General features: G+C 42.3%; 1 protein-coding gene across 9 annotated transcripts in view; it reads right to left on the bottom strand.

The window, feature by feature from the left end:
- Positions 1 to 7,233: 7,233 nt before the first annotated feature.
- The window catches only part of Trmt1l (tRNA methyltransferase 1-like), a 33,062-nt gene continuing 21,935 nt past the window's right edge, over positions 7,234 to 18,360 (bottom strand). For 6 of the 9 annotated variants that reach the window (NM_001037192.1, XM_017598807.3, XM_006249992.5 and 3 more), the window contains 6 exons: positions 16,622 to 16,812; positions 13,555 to 13,633; positions 11,212 to 11,378; positions 10,274 to 10,336; positions 7,795 to 7,921; positions 7,234 to 7,709 (listed from right to left, as the gene is read on the bottom strand). In NM_001037192.1, coding sequence (NP_001032269.1) covers positions 7,460 to 7,709; positions 7,795 to 7,921; positions 10,274 to 10,336; positions 11,212 to 11,378; positions 13,555 to 13,633; positions 16,622 to 16,812 — 877 coding nt within the window. In that variant the 3' untranslated portion in view covers positions 7,234 to 7,459. Of the gene's footprint in view, positions 7,710 to 7,794; positions 7,922 to 10,273; positions 10,337 to 11,211; positions 11,379 to 13,554; positions 13,634 to 16,548; positions 16,813 to 18,360 lie in introns of those variants that run through there. The other 3 variants (XM_006249993.5, XM_063272317.1, XR_005492245.2) reach the window with 2 other exon arrangements.

Here is an 18,360-nt window from a genome sequence, read left to right as displayed (position 1 = left end):
AATGTTATGCCTAAAATTATTCTACCAAAAGTGAAACTCGGCCGTCCTCATGGTAGGCCAGATTGTATAATGTAAAGACAATTGTAACAAAATACAATAGAACAAGCCAGGTGGCCTAAACCATAGACTTGTGTTTTTCAGTTCGAAGGTCAATCTTAAGATCAAGTAGACAGCAATGTGTAGATCTGAAAACCATAGAAATATCCTCACCTTGAGCACCAAGATACACAGACTAACCACATTAAAGATTCCTTACATGACCTCAAAGTTCCTCACATGGAGCACCAAACTGTGGTTGATTTGAGCATATTAACAATAAGCTGTTATCAATGTGAGGAATTAAGGAAACAGAGCACTGTCTTAGACCCTGTTCTATTACTGTGAGGAGAGACTGGGTCTCCCAGCTCTTGTTGGGAGCAGAGACTTCGAACAGGGTTTGGAAGTGAGTAAACCACACCAGGACCACAATCAGTAGTAGGCAGATCAACTTAGGGTGATTGAAGGCTTATGATGTTTTGGGGACTGAGGTTAGGGACATTGGAAATAGACGAAGGTCATTGGCTGGGGGATTAGGATCCCTGGAATACTTCATTAACATAGGGAATCATTTCAGGAATCTCAGGGGCTGGCTGAACTGGTTTTGTCAGGAGGAAAGAAATTGTTTTCTGTGATCTAATGGCAGCTACATGACATTCCTCAGGTAGAGGTGTGTATGGGGTCTTAGAATTTTCCAGACAAGTTCAGAGGAAAAACCTGCTATTGAAAGAATCCATAGTGCACCCAGACAAGAGGCTATCCCATCATGGTGAACTTTGGCCTTAATTAGTGGAGTTTTCCAGCGGGACACCATGACCAAGGCAACTAAAGAGAAAACATTTCATTGAGGACTTGTTTGAGGCTTAGTCCCTTATGGTAGGAAGCATGGCGGCAGGCTTGGCGCTGGAGAAATGGTTGAGAGCTATATACTGATCCACAGGCAAAAAGAAGCCAGGGTTAGGAAACCTCAAAGCCTACCCTAGTGACACACCTACTCCAAGGAGTGCATCCTAATCCTATCAAATGGTCCATCCCCTGGTGACGAAGCTTTCAAATATGTGGGCCTGTGGAAGCCATTCCTAGTGAAACCCCTACAAACACCTAACCCTTGGTACCATGTAACCAAGAGCAATTCTGGAAATGTATTTTCTCCTTGGATCTCCCTGCCTTCCACTGTTCCCTGTCTGTTGCTTGAGCCTGAATCTGCTTGCAAGAATGTATCTGTATCTGTCCCGTCTTGGAGTGTGTCCATGTATTTGCTTATCCTTAACAGAAGTTTTTGCTCTTTCACTGAATGGCAGAGAAAGCATCCCATGAGGCAGGAATAGTATACTTTACAGAAATGTTTTAACAAGGGGTTAAGTCAGATTCTAACTAACCCCGACTAAGATAATAAACAGTACTACAAACAACATTATCAAGTTATATCCATGTTGTTTCAACATCTATGATAGGGTTGAAGAGACTTTGTGGTTAAGAGCACTGGTTGCTCTTGTAAAGGATTCCCAGCACCCACATGATGGCTTACGACCATCTGTGATTCTAGTTCCAGGAAATCAAAGGCCCTCTTTCGACTTCCCTGAGCACCAGGCATGTATACACGTAGCGAAAACAAGTCAACATGATGGATATTCATTTATAACACTGCCCTCAGGAGGGTGGGTGAGACGGCTCAGTGGTGGAGAGCCTTTGGCTTTGCACAGGACTTTGGGTTCCAGCATCCGGGTGATGGCTCAACAACTCCAGTTCCAGGGGATCCACACTCTCCTGACCTTCAAGTGTGCCCACAGTTTACATACAGACATGCAGGCAAAGCACAAAATAAAATTAATAACTCCTAAAAAAAAGTTGACTGCTTTGAGTTTATTTGCTGATTCCAGCAAATGACTGTTCTGACACATGAATTTCTCTGGGTCAAGGGCATGGAAATAATGCATAATTTAAGATTACAGCTATGCATTAGTTTACCTTGTAAAGGTTGATAACATGAACTCCAAGGCAGGTAAGATTGGCTACGGTGCTCTACTGGTGAATGAATGTCAACACACACCCTGGAACACCAGAAGGAAGTTATTCTGCGGACAACACATGTGAACCTGGATGGCACCGCGGACAACTCATGTGAATCCGGATGGTACCACGGTTAAGTGAGTGACAAAGCCACAGAAAAGCCAAGGCATAATCTCACTTCTGTGTAAGGCCAAGCAAAGTAGATTCTGAAGCATGGAGGAGGAGGGAATGGGGTGGGGGACAGAGAATGACAAAGGTGCAGTTAGAAGTAGCCAGGAGGTGGTGGCTTGCACCTTCAGTTCCAGCACCCAGGAGGCAAAGGCCGGTTGTTCTCTGAGTCAGAGCCAGCCTAAGGGGGTTCCAGGACAGCCAGGGCTACAGAGAAACCCTGTCTTGAAAAACCAAAAGAGAAAAACAGATGAGAGGACATGCCCAGACATTGACCACCCCTCCACAACCTTGAAACACAACCTCATAGTTTTGAGGGTGAGGAGAGTCTTGAGGTCATGTAAATAAGTCCTTAGTCAATGGCATCTATGCCTTTGGGAAAGCCCGAGGTTCTCCAGCACTGCCTCCTCTCAGCAGCTGATATGACACTCCCCTAGGACTATAAGAAGTAGTCTAGGGAGCCCTGAAGACATTTGGTCAAGTATCTCAAATCGTCTTTAGTTTAGTGGTTGGTCCAAATGAGGGTTATTAGAATATATGTCTTAGTTAGGGTTTTATTGCTGCAAGCAGACACCATGATCAATGCAAGTTTTATAAAGGACAACATTTAATTGGGATTGCCTTACAGGTTCAGAAGTTCAGTCCATTATCAAGGTGGGAGCATGGCAGCATCCAGGGAGGCATGGTGCAGGAGGAGCTGAGTTCTACATCTTCACCCAAAGGAAGCCAGGAACAGACTGAGCATCCCCAGGCAGCTAGGAGGAGGGTCTCCAAGCCCACCCCACAGTGACACACTTCCTCCAACAAGGCTGCACCTTCTCATAGTGCCACTCCCTGGGCGAAGCGAGCCATCACATTCTACTTAGAAAGTACACCTTAGATGTATTTCTTCTTTAAAGAATTAATCTGTTAGAATGTTACATATTGTTTCAGTAAGAACAAAACAAAAGACAATAAAAGTCACTGTTTTTCTGTGCCTTAGCAAAATCCTTTAGCTCAGCTCTTTGACCAGTATCTTCTCCATATAAAGGGGCTGATGCTTTAATCTGTGAAAAAGAGTGCTGTATATTTGAAGGTGCACTAGAAAACATTTACAGGGGTTGGGGATTTAGCTCAGTGGTAGAGCGCTTGCCTAGGAAGCGCAAGGCCGGAAAAAAAAGAACCAAAGGGAAAAAAAAAAAAAAGAAAAAAAAGAAAACATTTACAGATTGACATACTGAAGCCAGAGTCTCATCGAGTGTGTTGAGATTTTCTAACTGGTTAACGGGCAGCAGGAGTTTACTAGATATTTTCAGAGGATTTCATTTGCAGAGGTTTTACTATGAAGTCCTTAGAAAACTTGGGCCATAGAAAACAAGAAGGAAGTTAAATGCTGCCCCACAGATGCATACATTATTGAGTAGAAAACATGATTGGGAGAATCCATCTCCATTAATGGAGAATGCATGGTAGATGGTGGTTGACATCAAAATTCTGTTCCAGAAGGTTTCTACTGATCGTCTGTGTCCGTCCAATGCAGTCCTTTTATTTTGTAATGCCTGAATTAAGTTATCAAGTACAAAAAAAACAAAACAAAACAAAACAAAAAACCCAAAACAACACAGGACCCACCTAGGGGTTGGATCTTGGCTCATGTCCTTGACAGTTTTAGAAGAGCGCTTGAGAAAGTTACTACACTAGTTTGCCTCATATCCCCTGTCTGTGAAATGGGAATAAGAAACATTTCAGGGGGTTGGGGATTTAGCTCAGTGGTAGAGCGCTTGCCTAGGAAGCGCAAGGCCCTGGGTTCGGTCCCCAGCTCCGAAAAAAAGAAAAAAGAAAAAAGAAAAAAAAACATTTCAGGTTAGTTATTTTTGTAATGACACAGTGTTCCTCCATAAACACAAGCAATGACAATATTTCCAAGTGTTTCCTTGCCTGGTAAGTTTTCCCTGTGGTCCTCCTCTTCCCATTGTACTTCAAGCTGAAATTAGGTTGAAGAAATTTGTAGATTCCAGATAGCTCATACCGTTTCCTGACTTTTTTTTTTTTTTAAGATTTATTTACCTATCTTATGTATGTAAGTACACTGTAGCTGTCTTCAGACACACAGAAGAGGGCATCAGATCCCATTACAGATGGTTGTGAGCCACCATGTGGTTGCTGGGAACTGCTCTAACCGCTGAGCCATCTCTCCCGCCCGCAGTCGGTGCTCTAACTGCTGAGCCACCTCTCCCGCCCGACTTTTTCGTTTTTAAAGACAGGGTTAGGACGTTTTGATTGGGTGGCTGGGAACTCACTATGTGGAGCAGGCTGCTTTTGAACTCCAGGAGGTCTGCCTGCCTCTGCCTCCCAATGCTGAGACTAAAAACACGTACCACCATGCCCAGCTCAGTTTATTAACGTTAAACCATCAGTCTAATCTCCAGGGAATTGCCCTTGGCATTTCAGACCGGGAAAGGGTTAAAGCACTAGCGGACTCGATGGCACTATATAAGCAGATAATGTTGGTTAGATACTCTTCAAAGTGTCTTCCTGGGATGGGAAGCCTCATTTCCTTTTCTTTAAAGATGTATTTATTTCATGTACATGAGTACACCTTGGCTGTCTTTAGAGACATACCACAAGAGATGATCGGATCCCATGTGGTTTCTGGGACTTGAACTCTGGACCTCTGGAAGAATAGTCAGTGCCCTTAATCTTTAAGCCATCTCTCCAGCCTCAAAACTTCATTTCCTAATGATGGATATTCATTTTTTAATCACCCTGTAGTTTTAAGGCCAAGATAGTTTGGAAAGGCATGGCTAAGCTTACAAATTGCCTAAACTGTTCTCTTGTGGGGGGTCACGGGGCAGACTGATCAGGGAAGAGTCGGACCTGAGAAGAGCAGTGGGAGTTTTCCAAGACTCGATGAATGAGTGCAGACTCAAGGAGCCCCTTACATACGTTTGCTGTCTTAGCTGTGACCCTTTTAATACTTTACTAGAAGGTTGAGTTACTCTGTGACAAATTCATAAACCCTACCTTATAACCCATGATTTATCTTGAGGCCAGCCTGATCTACTTAGCCAGAGTTAGATCCAGACTGTCTCAAAAGCAGAAAACAAACCAAAAAACTATAGTAAGAGCTACCCTACTACCACCACCAAAATTGGCTTTTTGTGTAATATTCAACACAGCCTTGATCAGAATAATCAGGCTAATGAATATTTAGCAAAGTTTGATATTGAAATATTCAGTTTAACAAAATTTGAATCGAATCAGATAGGTGAGTGCTTTTTTGCTGACTTGCTCCCAAGTAATTTTAAAGATTATACAAGTGTGGTCGGTGATGTTTTGTTATGTTTTCAAGTCAGGGTTTCTCTGTAGTCCTGGCTGTCCTGGAATTCACTTTGTAGACCAGGCTGGCCTTGAACTCGTAGAGATTCCCTGGCCTCTGCCTTCCGAGTGCTGGAATTGAAGACTAGCCACCATTCCAGCTACATACAAGTATTTTAAAAAGTACGTTGCTTTAAGCATATTTGTAACTGAAACTGGATAAAACTGTGGGAGAAGCTAGCCTGCATCTCATCCAGCCTCGAACTGAACCGAAAACACTGTATTACTTAAGGTGGAAAACCCTTCTGGAATGTGTTGCAAGAGCCTTTTTTACTTCTGCCAGGTTAATGCTGAATTCCTCTCATTCTTTCCCCACCACCCAGTTTTCTCCTTGCATTTTCTTTTTTTTTTTTTTTTGTTCTTTTTTTTTCCGGAGCTGGGGACCGAACCCAGGGCCTTGTGCTTCCTAGGCAAGCGCTCTACCACTGAGCTAAATCCCCAGCCCCTCTCCTTGCATTTTCTGTTGTGTTCTCCTCTCCCCAAGCTTCCCCTGAGGAATACTTTACAGATTTAATCCTTAAAAGTGTTCTAAATTTTATACCAAGTCTTTTCATCTAAATTCTTTAAATACAAGAACATTTATAATGGAAACAAGATTTTTCCTACTAATCCTTACGTTATCCAATGCTGCTTACACAAAAATGTGTGTATAACCCCCCAAATAAAACCTCAGCCAACCCACCCTCCTTTAAAAAAAAAACAAAAAAACAACAAAAAACCTGTTGATTCCATGAGTATTAAGCCTGAATGTATGTATGTACACATGTGTGTCCAGTGCCCTCTGAGGTCAGAAGAGGGCATCAGACCCTCTGGAACTAGAGTTGTGGATGGCTGTGGGCTGGGAAGAGAATCTGGGTCCTCGGCAAGAACAGCCAGTGGACACAACTGCTGAGCCATGTCCAGCGTCTCTTGAGATGGCTGGTCTTCCTTCTGAGTGGGGGTGCGGCTAACCTAAGGTACTCTGGTGTCTGCGTAACTGAGGCAGCTAAGGCTCACCTAAGCTGTCTAATTAGTCACATCTCTGGGATCTCACATCTGTGACATTATTATAAGAATGACATCAGTTGGTTTGATAAACATCTTACTCTGAGGATTAGTCATTTCGAAGACAAACTTGTAAAAAATATAGTAGCAGGCAAGTGCTGCACTTCTCAAACACCACAAGGAAGACGACCAATGAGAAGCAGGATTTCTCAAAAGTAGGAAGATTTTAAGTAAATCATCTTGAAGAACATTCTTACTATTTCATACAGGTCATTTTTGTTTATAAAAGGCTCCAGCTTTATTTTATGTTGTACACAGGAAAAAATAGCACACACCAGTAGTGATGTTAAGAATAAATGCTGAGCTGGGCGGGTGACGCAGGCTGGCAGTCCAGTTCCTTGAGAGCCTGAGCCTCCAGGTTTACTCTCGGTATCAGAGAAGGTAAGGACAACTCTTATTATATGCTCCAATTTCCAAGAAATACATGTGAAAAATTTCTAAATTACTGAACTGTAAGTAATGTGGGCAAAGTCAGAAACTTGGCTTCGGGGTTGGGGATTTAGCTCAGTGGTAGAGCGCTTGCCTAGCAAGTGCAAGGCCCTGGGTTCGGTCCTCAGCTCCGGAAGAAAAACAAAAAAACAAAAAAACCAAAAAACCAAAAACCAAAATAACAGAAACTTGGCTTCAAATGTTTTTATTAAATTTTTTTTCTTTAAAATAATAAAAACTTAAAAAGCAATGCTCTCACACCAGCCAAGTCAGAAACAGCGAATTTTTTGAATGAAAACAGTGCTTTTTAAATTTTTTTTATCTTATCTCACTAAATTGAAAGAATAAAAAAGGATTGCAGCCGTACAGAGACTTGGGCCATCATGGAGAACCCTGAGAAGAAACCCTCTTGCAGTCACCATCTCCGGCAGCCACTCACTTCCGCTTTGTCATTCACGGACAGCTCCACCGGGTCGGTTACTGTGTCCTCAGGTGCAGGCACCTGACCTTCTGACTGTCCTCCAGTGTACGTGGGGGTGCTGTACTTTAACAGGATAGACTTGAACTGTGTCAGAGAGGCATCGGTACGGATACCCATGGGGTCAAAGTGAGTCCGGCTTACTCGAAAGCCTGCTTGGGAAAGACAGCACAAAAATTTTTTTAACCTGCAATAGAGAGAGAAAGTTATTAGGCTCTCCTGTTTTAAATTATTACAATATGGGATAAATGTGTTGCCACTGGCCGTCTTACTTCGGCATGTTCATCCCTTTGATGCTGTGCCTGTGGATGTTGTAATAAAAGGGAGGGTGGGCAGTGCTGGCGTCCGTCTTCTGTTTCTTGGCTACGTTAATGGCCATCTCATTACTTTTTCTCTTGCCTGGAAGACACACACAAGCACGCTCTTAACAACAGAAGATGGAATGGATGTTTGTTTGTTTGTTTGTTTATTTATTTATTTATTTATTTTTTGGAGCTGGGGACTGAACCCAGGGCCTTGTGCTTGCTAAGCAAGTGCTCTACCACTGAGCTAAATCCCTAACCCTATGTTTATTTTTTTTTAAAGGAACTAACTCCTGCTTCTCAGGCATGCTTTCTTTCCTGATCCTTATTTTATTTTTATCATTCATGTTATCCATCCACCTGCTGCTTGGTCAGAACTTCCTTCCACCTTCTTTAAGCCTCTACTGTTTCCCCTTCCTGTTTATGAACTCGGGCCGATTCCTTCACTGCACACTGTGGTCCACTCGCCCCTACGAAGTCTGTCCTTTTTCTTTGTTTCTTGTATGCAGGCCTGTGTCTGTGCAAACCCTTTCTCCCTAAATTACACTCTACATTCCTCGGGACACTGACATTTCTTAATACCTGACTGCTCTATGCTGATACATGGGTAAGTCTTCAAAGAGTGTGAGGCAACAACAGCCGCCATGTATGAAACTCTCAAGAAAAGAAATCAACGTGAAACAGGAGGAGAGATGGCTCAGAGCTACGAGCACTCACCACTCCTGAAAAGGACTGGGAGCCAGTTCTTAGCCCCAAAATGGTGGCTCTTAGCTGCTCTTGACGGGTCCAAGGGATCCAGTGCCTTCCTCTGGACTCTGGCATCTGCACTCACATGCACATGTACCTTCCCCTAATATATGTAACCGAAAATAAGTACTTATAAAACAACACAACACTCTGACTGCCCCTGTTCAGAGCCTGAGTGAATGACAGGAACTGCAGACAGGAACTGAAACTGCACAGGTTTCTAGAGCTCCACCAACTGATGAAAAAGTCCAACTGACTGCATTGCCTCGCTCTCAACACAGCACTCCGTCTCCTCATCTTAAGCGAAGGAGCCAACAAGTTATTCCAGCAACAAACCTTTCCAAAAGGCATATGTGTGCACACGTGCATACATAAACATACAGACACATAAACACTCAAAGTCATTGAGACGTCAAATATTAAAAGAAATATGACTGGAACTTTCAGCCTGTTACACTGGGAGGCAGATAGGCCTGACGCTTGTCCAGGCTAGTCTCAGAGCTGGGGGCTCAACAGAGCCTCCTGCCAAGCCTCCTTCCTTGTGGTTCTACAGGAGCGCATGGGACCCAGCTAAGACTTGATTATTGATTATCCTCACATGCTATTCCTGGAGGAAAAACATGAAATCTGCTTAATATAAGTAATTACAAGGCAGATATATGAAAAAGGTTGAACTATTTCCTTTTTACAATAATATGAAATGGCAACCTGGGACTCCCAAAGTAAAATTAAACCAGATAAGTAAAATTTGATTATATTGTTATTTGAAATCAATGTGAAATCATAGTGAAAAAAAAAACACCCATATGTAGAACAAATTACAAAGAGGCCTACGATGGAGAAATCTAACACAATACCTCAGTACTGTTAGACGCAGCACATGGATCTTCCTTTTGTCTGTGTCGTATTGATAGTCTTTATATAAACATGAAGAACTAAGTCTTTATATAAACATGAAGAACTACAGCTATACAACAGCCCACAGAGGTCAGGTCCACTTTTTTAACATAGATGTAAGAAAACCTTACAGGTTTAAAATGCTTAAAACATATTTACATTTTACCTTCTATTCTTAAAGAGATGTAAGACATTTCTGCTGAAAATGAAGAAACTGTTGAAGTTTCCAGCACCAACACAGTGAGGCAGAACAGGGCTCCTAGAGCGGGTGCAGAGGCCAGCACAGCGGTGCTGCTAGGTCAGGCCTCTACTTCTCAGGGCACTGTTAACCGTTTAGCTAAGTGTGCTAAATGCATATGCCTGGTGATTTTTATTTTTAAAAAAAGTATGTAAATACATATATATATATATATATATAAATAATTTTAAAAATAAAATCATAAATATTTGTTGTTTTTTGAGACAGTGTAGCCTTGTACCCTTGTGTAGCCTTGGCTGTTTTGGAACTCACCCTGTAGACCAGGTTGGCCTCAAACTCAAGAAATCTGCTTGCTTTTGCCACCTGAGTACTGGGATTAAAGGCGTGTGCAACCACTGCCCAGCTAAACCAGCTAACCCATACTTCTAACAAGAATTCTAAGTTTCCACTGCAGAGGAACAGTTAAAGGAAGCAACTACTACTGCAATATTGTAATTACAAGCTTTAATGCTATGCATATTGTTTTTAAACCTGTATTTAAGATACATTTAGACTATACTGATACCTAAATACATATTATGATTACATATTATAATATATACATACCCTGTGCACTGTAAATATCTATTGTGGTATCATCGGTGGTTTTAACAAATACACCATTTTCTTCTAAAATAAAAAAAAGGGGGGGGGAACATATTTATAGATGACATTAACAATTTAATGTTTAAATAAAACTAGACTCCCGTTTACATTTTTGAATATACAAGAGTGATATTTTTAACTTCCTGGGCCACTGGGATAGCACAGCAGGTAAAGGCTTTGTGATCTGAGTTCAATTCCCAGAACCCACGTAAAGACAGGACAGAACTGTGAAGCTGTCCTCTGACGACTTTCTCTCTCTCTCTCTCACACACACACACACACACACACACACACACACACACACACACACACACATGCACACTGTTTTAGACTGAGTGTGGTGGCACACACCTTTAATTTCAGCACATGGACGATATAGGCAGGTAGATCTCTGAGATCCAGGCCAGCTAAGCAAAGAGCCCGCATTCAAACAAAGACAAAAAATGATAAACTTGATGTGTGTAACAGCAAGCTCTTTTCATTATGAAAAGACTAGTTTGCCCCTGCTCCTTCTATCAATAGCCAGGCACACTGATACTGCCCTATCTAAGGAGTAAAAACCGGCTTCACCCAGTGATATGCAAATTGATTTTCTGGACTTCAATGGATATTACCAAAATATCTGGCTACACCACTCCTACAATTAGCTACAATTTTTCTTTATAGATGAGTAGAAAGTTTACAGAGGAATGACAGGCATTGCAGTATGTGCCCAGCACTTTGGAGATAAAGGTAGGAAGATCAGGAGTTCAAGGCCAGCCTGGGCTATATGTGACCTTGCCTCCAGGGGGGGGGGGGGAAACCAAACAAACTATGATTAGACTCACTAAGGATTACGTGAAGCAGATTATTATATTATCTTCATTATAACACCAAGGATAAATAATCTAACAAGCTACCTTGCTTGTTGGTATTTGAAGGTGCATGGACTGAACACTGGCTTTGGGGAGTACACTCTGATTCAAAGATCAATGTCTTTATTAGGGGCTGAATGTCATCCAAACCATGATGAATAGATTCAAATAGCATTCTCTTGAGGAATCCAGTATTGAAAAGGGAACTTGACCTGGAAAAGAAATGTTTATTTTCTTACAAAAGTATTTTCCATAATTACACAACAAAAACATATAACAAATTATGGGATAGACTAATATTGAAATTCAGGAATTTTTTAGCTTTATTTATTTACTAATTTCTCACCCCTTTTAAAAATTTTAGCTCTGTAAGTTAAGATTAGTGAAAACATTTAATTCACATAAAATCAGCAAGAATTTATTGTCCCTCATAAGTTGTAGAGTACTATGAAAAACAGAGTGGGTATCTGGAGAACACAGTCAAACAGAAAGGACAGCCCTTACTGTAGAAAGGCCTGTAAAACTCTATAAATGTAAGCAGAACACAATGCAAAGCCCAAGCTTTCACAGTCTGTATTCCAGCCAGTAATGGTTCCTCTGCATCTGGGGCTATGTGAGGACTGCAGTGTAGAACGGTCCAGGACGCCGCCACATCTTTAAACCTAACACTGAGGAGCAGACAGGTGGATCTGTGTGAGTTCAAGGTCAGCATATTCAACACAGGGAGTTTCAGTCTAGTTGAGGCTATATACTGAGGCTGTTTCAAAAAGGATCAAGGCTAAATGCTTCCACTTAATTTGAGCAGTATATGCAGAGTTGACAAAATGAATTCCAAGACAGAAAAACCTGGACTCCAAGCCTGGCTGGCTCCATCTACTAGCTACGCAGTCACTTCGAGGATTAAGGACTGGGGTTTGAGCCTAGAGCTTTATGTACGTAAGACAAGTACTGTAGCACTTGATCCGTCTCTTCAGCCATTTTTTTCTACCTCCTCCCTTTATCTGATAGCTTCTCCAACAGTTTCACCAAGTTGCCCAGGCTGGCCTTGAACTGGCTAAAACCCCACTGTGTAGCAGGCCTGGACCTTCTAATCTCTTGCTCGGGAGTGGCTGGAATCATGGCCTGTAACATCAGGCCCACCTCTCCTTTACAGTAAAGACAACTCACAAACTTGTCAGAGGAATGAGACAGCCTATAAAGTAGTATACATAAAGATTAAATAGTGAGAATAAATGAAGGACTATGAAAGGGCATTTAGAGATTATTTTTGCTGAAACACTAAGCAGAAGCTTGAAACGGGATGTATAACCTGAGCTGAGGTGGGGAGAGAGGGAAGGATTCTGCATCAGAATAAGGACATGGACAATGGTTCTGAGTGAAAAGTCAGGGGTTCCAGCCAAAACTCTGGCCTGGAAGTAAGGAAAATGGAATTCTGGTTCTGGCTGCCTAGTGAGAATCGTTATCATCACCATCATTATTATTTTGGTCAGTCTTAGCAAGCACTTAAAATACCATGCCATAATTTCCTCGCTCATAAAGTGAGGAAGCTGGCGGCCCAGATCGTCCATCCTTCTGGAGGCAGCAAGCTGTCAGTCAGTTTGTTCTGTAACCAGGGAGTAGAACGGCTGTGTGGGAGATGATAAAGCTAAGAAAGTACTGGAAGGTAGCGAGGGCTCCACACTTTTCACATGTCTGTGAGGGACAAATATCATCCTAGTGCCTCACGGCAATCGAGGAGAGGATCCCAGAAGGCTCCTGGGCCCACGAGCCTGGCAGGTGCAGTGGTACAAGGGGCCAGTTCCACCAAGGCAGACAAAACACAGCAAGTTTGAGGCCAGGGGCCAGGGGCCAGGGCCGAGCTACTTACTGTATGAGACCTCCCTTAAAATAAAAGGTTTATTGTATTTTGAATGAGGTAAGGTATGAGAGAGAGAGAGAGAGAGAGAGAGAGAGAGAGAGAGAGAGAGAGAGTGAGTGTATGTGTGTGTGTGTGTGTGTGTTAATGACATAGGAGTACAGGTGCCTATAGAGGCCAGAATGGGGTGCTGGGTCCCCTGGAGCTGGAGTTACAGACAGCTGTGAGCCACCTGACATGGGTCCAGGGGAACAACATGCATCTTCTACACAAGCAGCGAGGGCCATGCTGAGGTATCTCTTCCTCTGAGGCACCTTCTTTCAAAGACAAATCCAATAGCCTCTTTCTTACTCTTCAGAAACAAGCTATTTAGTTTGCAGAACCAGCTTACCTTTCATCCTACTACCTCTCAGACTATTAGAGAGAAATCTGAAAAGACTCAGGTTCTCAGAAGGCGAGTCATAATTATTTGCTTAGAGTTCTGAAGCTGACAACCAGTAAGTCAAACTGAACGCTGTATTTAGGTTACATACCACAGAGGCCCAAGTTCTATTGCTGTCTTGCCAGGCATGCTCCCATGACAATTACAGGGCAGCTGTTTATATGGGTTTTCTGTAAAAACAAAAGATGTGTTTTACATGACAAATGTGTTATAACTTACATTAATGACTATATACTGAGGACCTACCATGTACCAGGCACTGTGCTAAGAACTTTATATGTAGTTGAAAACTTAATCCTTAAGACTCTTTGAAGGTAGGTACTGTTAAAAACCTCAATCACAAAGGAGTGGGATGTCCAGTTCTGGGTAGAAATGTTTGCAGTGTTGAGGGAATTAATTGAAGATGGGATATGTTGACAAAAGCAGGAAGATTTTTGCTCAGAAGCTAGCTCAGGCTGCTGGACTCCCTTACAGACATAGCAAGAGCTAAGGCATCAGCTGGAGAGATGACATTGATGGAGGGAGCAGTTGGAGGGTCCCAAAGATCCATCCCTGCAGCAAGAATGACCTTTACCAGGATGAAGAAGAAGGGAGGAAAGAGACCTAACAGCTTATCTTAAAAGGCCACTAGTGAGTAATACCACTGCCTTATTTATTACCAAGAAACGTCTCATGGCTTAAGCGTACTATGATTTAACTCATAAATCGGAATTCAGATCATGAATAGCTAACAGAATATTTTTGTTGAACAGTTTTTGATTTAAGATAGTAGATATGATCATTAAAAATAGCAATTACAGCAGGGCAGTGTGGCCACAGCTTTAATCCCAGCACTAGGAAGGCAGGGGCAGTGGACCTCTGAGTTTGAGGCCACCTGATCTGTAGGGAGTTCCAGAACAGCCAGGGCTACACAGAAAAGCCCTGTTACAAACAAACAAACAACAATAACAACAATGCCAAGTCCAGTTCCATGACCACCATCACTCTGTCCCCTTTTCAAAACAGGATTGGTAGTAATTAGTAATGTTCAACTTCCCACAAAGATGGGGAATACACAGAGAAACCCTGTCTCAAAGACCAAACCAAAGCAACAACAAGATGGGAACCTCTTACTAGGCATGGTAATGCATGTCTTTAGGCCAGCCTGGTCTACACAGTGAGTTCAAGGCCAGCCAGAGCTATATAATGTAGTGAGACCCTGTCTTGAAAAATCAAAAAAAAAAAAAATCAAAAAGACCCCTTCAAATAAATTCCTCTAACTCCAGGTTATTCCTAGATAACTGATTGATAAGATCAATCAGTTCTAGTCTATCTGATATTATCTTGTTACTCAACAGGGTAAGAGGAACTCTGTTGGTGAGCTGGCTGGCTGGCTTTGACCCCTAACATAATAAACTGTTAGGGCTGGGGTGTGGGTCAGCTGGCAGAGGGCACAGAGTTGGCACAAAAGCTTATGCTCCATCTGAAGCGCCTCGGAAACCAGGCAGGTCTACATCTAAGCATCTGGAAGGGAGAGGCATCGCAGTCAGAAGTTCAAGGCTAAGGCCAGTGAGATGGGTCAGTGTGATGGCCAGCTTGGTGACAAGCCAGATGACAACTGTTGGATCTCTTTGGACCCACACAGCTTGTAGAAAAAACTGCCTCCCATAGGTTGAACTCTGATTGCCTCATGCATGCCATGGCAAACCACATATATAGATACACGATAAGTAAATAAAAACAAACAAAAGCTAAAAAAAAAGTTCAAGGTCATGATTGGCTGAGACATATAAGACACTATCAAAAAATAACAGCTAAAATGCTTCAATCGGTGTGGTAGAGGTTATGAATGCCCTTCCATAGAAAAACCAGGAAACCAGAAACTGTCAAGTAGGGAGGGCTTAGTACAAGACGGAGAGTACATCGTCTATTAGTGGACAAGAGCTGGCCTAGTCAATAAAACCTGCCCACCCTGGAAGTAGCCAGGGATAGGGAGGGAGGTCTTCACAAACAGAAGCACCAGGGATAGGGATGTACAGGGATAGGGAGGGAGGTCTTCACAAACAGAAGTACCAGGGATAGGGATGTACAGGGATAGGGAGGGAGGTCTTCACAAACAGAAGTACCAGGGATAGGGATGTACAGGGATAGGGAGGGAGGTCTTCACAAACAGAAGCACCAGGGATAGGGATGTACAGGGATAGGGAGGGAGGTCTTCACAAACAGAAGCACCAGGGATAGGGATGTACAGGGATAGGGAGGGAGGTCTTCACAAACAGAAGTACCAGGGATAGGGATGTACAGGGATAGGGAGGGAGGTCTTCACAAACAGAAGCAGAATATATGGAACTTTACCATGAGCAAAATCCAATCAACCGACCAAGTCCCCGCCCTCCACCCCAGGAAAGAACCCAAAGCCTAAACTAAAAATAAATAAGCCAAGTGGACTGAGGGAAGAAACCAAACCAAACCAAATAAACAAACACCTTGCAATTTATACAGCAAAGGATAAATAACTTTGATTTGTAAAGAGTTCTTAAAAAATTCACATCCAGCGGCTGAAGAGAAACCTCGACAGTTCCGAGCACCGGCTGCTCTTCCAGGGAACTGGGGTTTGATCTCAGCACTCACACAGGCTCACAACTGTCTCTAACTCCAGCTCCAGAAGACCCAGCCCAGGAGACGCCATTCCTGACCTCTGCAGGGACCAGGCACACACTAAGATATATAGGCAGACAAAACCCCCATATACATTTAAAAAATTCAAATTAAAAACACCAGAACTTAATAGACAACAATGGGTAAGACTGTTGCTGGACCCCAAGAAAACAGACACCAAGTTTTCTAAGAGCTTCCAAGAGTTGCAGCTATGTCTGAAGGCCTGACATACAGTGGGGACTCAATGAATGCTTAGCCAGAAACATGAAAATACTTTTTTATAAAATTAATAATTTATAATAGTATAGTTACATAGGTAATCTGACTGACGTTCCTGAGATTAGTTGATAGTGGAAAAACTATGTTATCTCTAAATGTTTCAGTAAGTGGTGGGGCAAGAGCAGTCCAGGTCTCCAACAGCGCTTTGAGAGCACGGTACAGTACGTACAACTGGGATGTGACGCAGGCCTGTCCTCGGGGTGCTGATATGCAGTGTGCAGGCCAGAGGAGCTCCAGCTCACCTTCCACCATGTTACCGTCCTTCTGAAATATCCTCTCCTCACACCACTGGCAGTGGATCAGGTACTGGATTTTCTTGGCAGTCTCGTCTGCTGAAGTGGGCCCTCTTAAGACCCTCACAACTACCAACACGAAGTGCTCCAGAGCCACGGCAAACAGCACTTCCACACCTTTGTTGCACCGTGCTGCAGCTCTGTGAAAAAAAACAAGAAGAAGAGGAAAAAAATTTTTTTTGATTGCAAGTGGAAACATAGGAGACAGAATCAGGTATTGGCAGTTTCTCCATGTTCATTTGTGTGTGAATTTTTAATATAAATGCAAGGTGTAAAGCATTGATGCAAGCAAAATGTTTCAGTGAACACATTTCAACAGTTCAACCTTATAACAATTATAAATTTTATAAAATTATTAAATTAAAATTAAAACTTTCTAGACAATACTAGCATTTGGATTTTTTTTAAAAATAAGTAAATTTCTTATTAACTGCAACTAAATGGTATTTATAACATTTTATTATACAGTAGAGTCTATCCATTCACTATACTTTTCTAACGGAGTTGTCCTACATGCAAGTACATGTTTTTAATGTTGTTTGTGCTGTTCCTGTAAGTTTGCTATTAAAATACATTAAACTACAAAAAACAAAACAAAACTCAAGCTATCCCAACGGCTCTTCTCCCTTTGTGCAGAGCACTGTGCTGACTGCGCTAACGCAGAGGCAAACTATGGGTGGACTGGGGCTTTCAACACGACTTTTCTGTAATCATGATTACTAGTCCAAATTTAATCTATCGTTTCCTAGAAAAGCTTCTTCCAAACCATTTAGATTTATTACCATACTGACCATATGCAAAATTATATGCTAGCTGCCGACTATTTACTGAAACATAGTCAAAGCCCCTTCCTCTAGTCGTTTTACAGATTCTTTGGATTAAGTTCTGTAAGATAACATCATTTCCAAATTTGTTCTTAAGGATATATTGCAAGAATCATGTGCGGACTCTGTATCAGGGCTTTGCTCCCTTACCATTCACTGGAGACCTATGCAGACTAATGCCCTATTATTACGCTGAGGGGAGGCTTTCCATCTAAGTGCCACAGAACTTGTGTCTGCATTAGCAAGTGAACTGTCTGACCATCTATTACTGATACTCTCAGTGTCAAATTGCATTAACTTATTTTTGTAGGTGCCGGAAAGATGGTTTAGCAGTTAAGAGTACTTGCTGCTCTTGCAGAAAACTGGGGTTCATTTCCCAGCACCCACATGGTGGCTTACAACTGCCTGTAACTCTAGTTCCAGAGGATCTGGTGCCCTCTTCTGATGCATGTGGTGAGACAGCCCCTGCTGTCTCTGCCTTTCTCTCTCTCTCTCTCTCTCTCTCTCTCTCTCTCTCTCTCTCTCTCTCACACACACACACACACACACACACACACACAGACACACACACACACGTCTTTTCTAGTAGCATAAAGTTCTGTACGCAGTAGATAAGTCTTCCTCCATTTCAACATCTCCAAAATCCTAGGGGAACAGAAAGACCCCCCTGCCTTACAGGGTTAATTTCAGAGTCAAGTAAGAAGCCATCATTTTACTCAGACTATTTGATGGTGAAACGATAGCTTGTAAGTCTAAAAAGAATTTTTGTTTTTCCTTTTTATGTTGCTACCTTCTTGCCTACTCTTGTAACTACTAAATTAAGACAGGTCTAAAATTAATTTTCACTTTTATTGTTTCTTTTTC

This window comes from Rattus norvegicus, chromosome 13, assembly GCF_036323735.1.
Source record: "Rattus norvegicus strain BN/NHsdMcwi chromosome 13, GRCr8, whole genome shotgun sequence".
NCBI classification, from domain to species: Eukaryota; Metazoa; Chordata; class Mammalia; order Rodentia; family Muridae; genus Rattus; species Rattus norvegicus.
The sequence above is the reverse complement of the archived record's forward strand: the minus strand, read 5'-3'. Positions and strand labels throughout refer to the sequence as shown.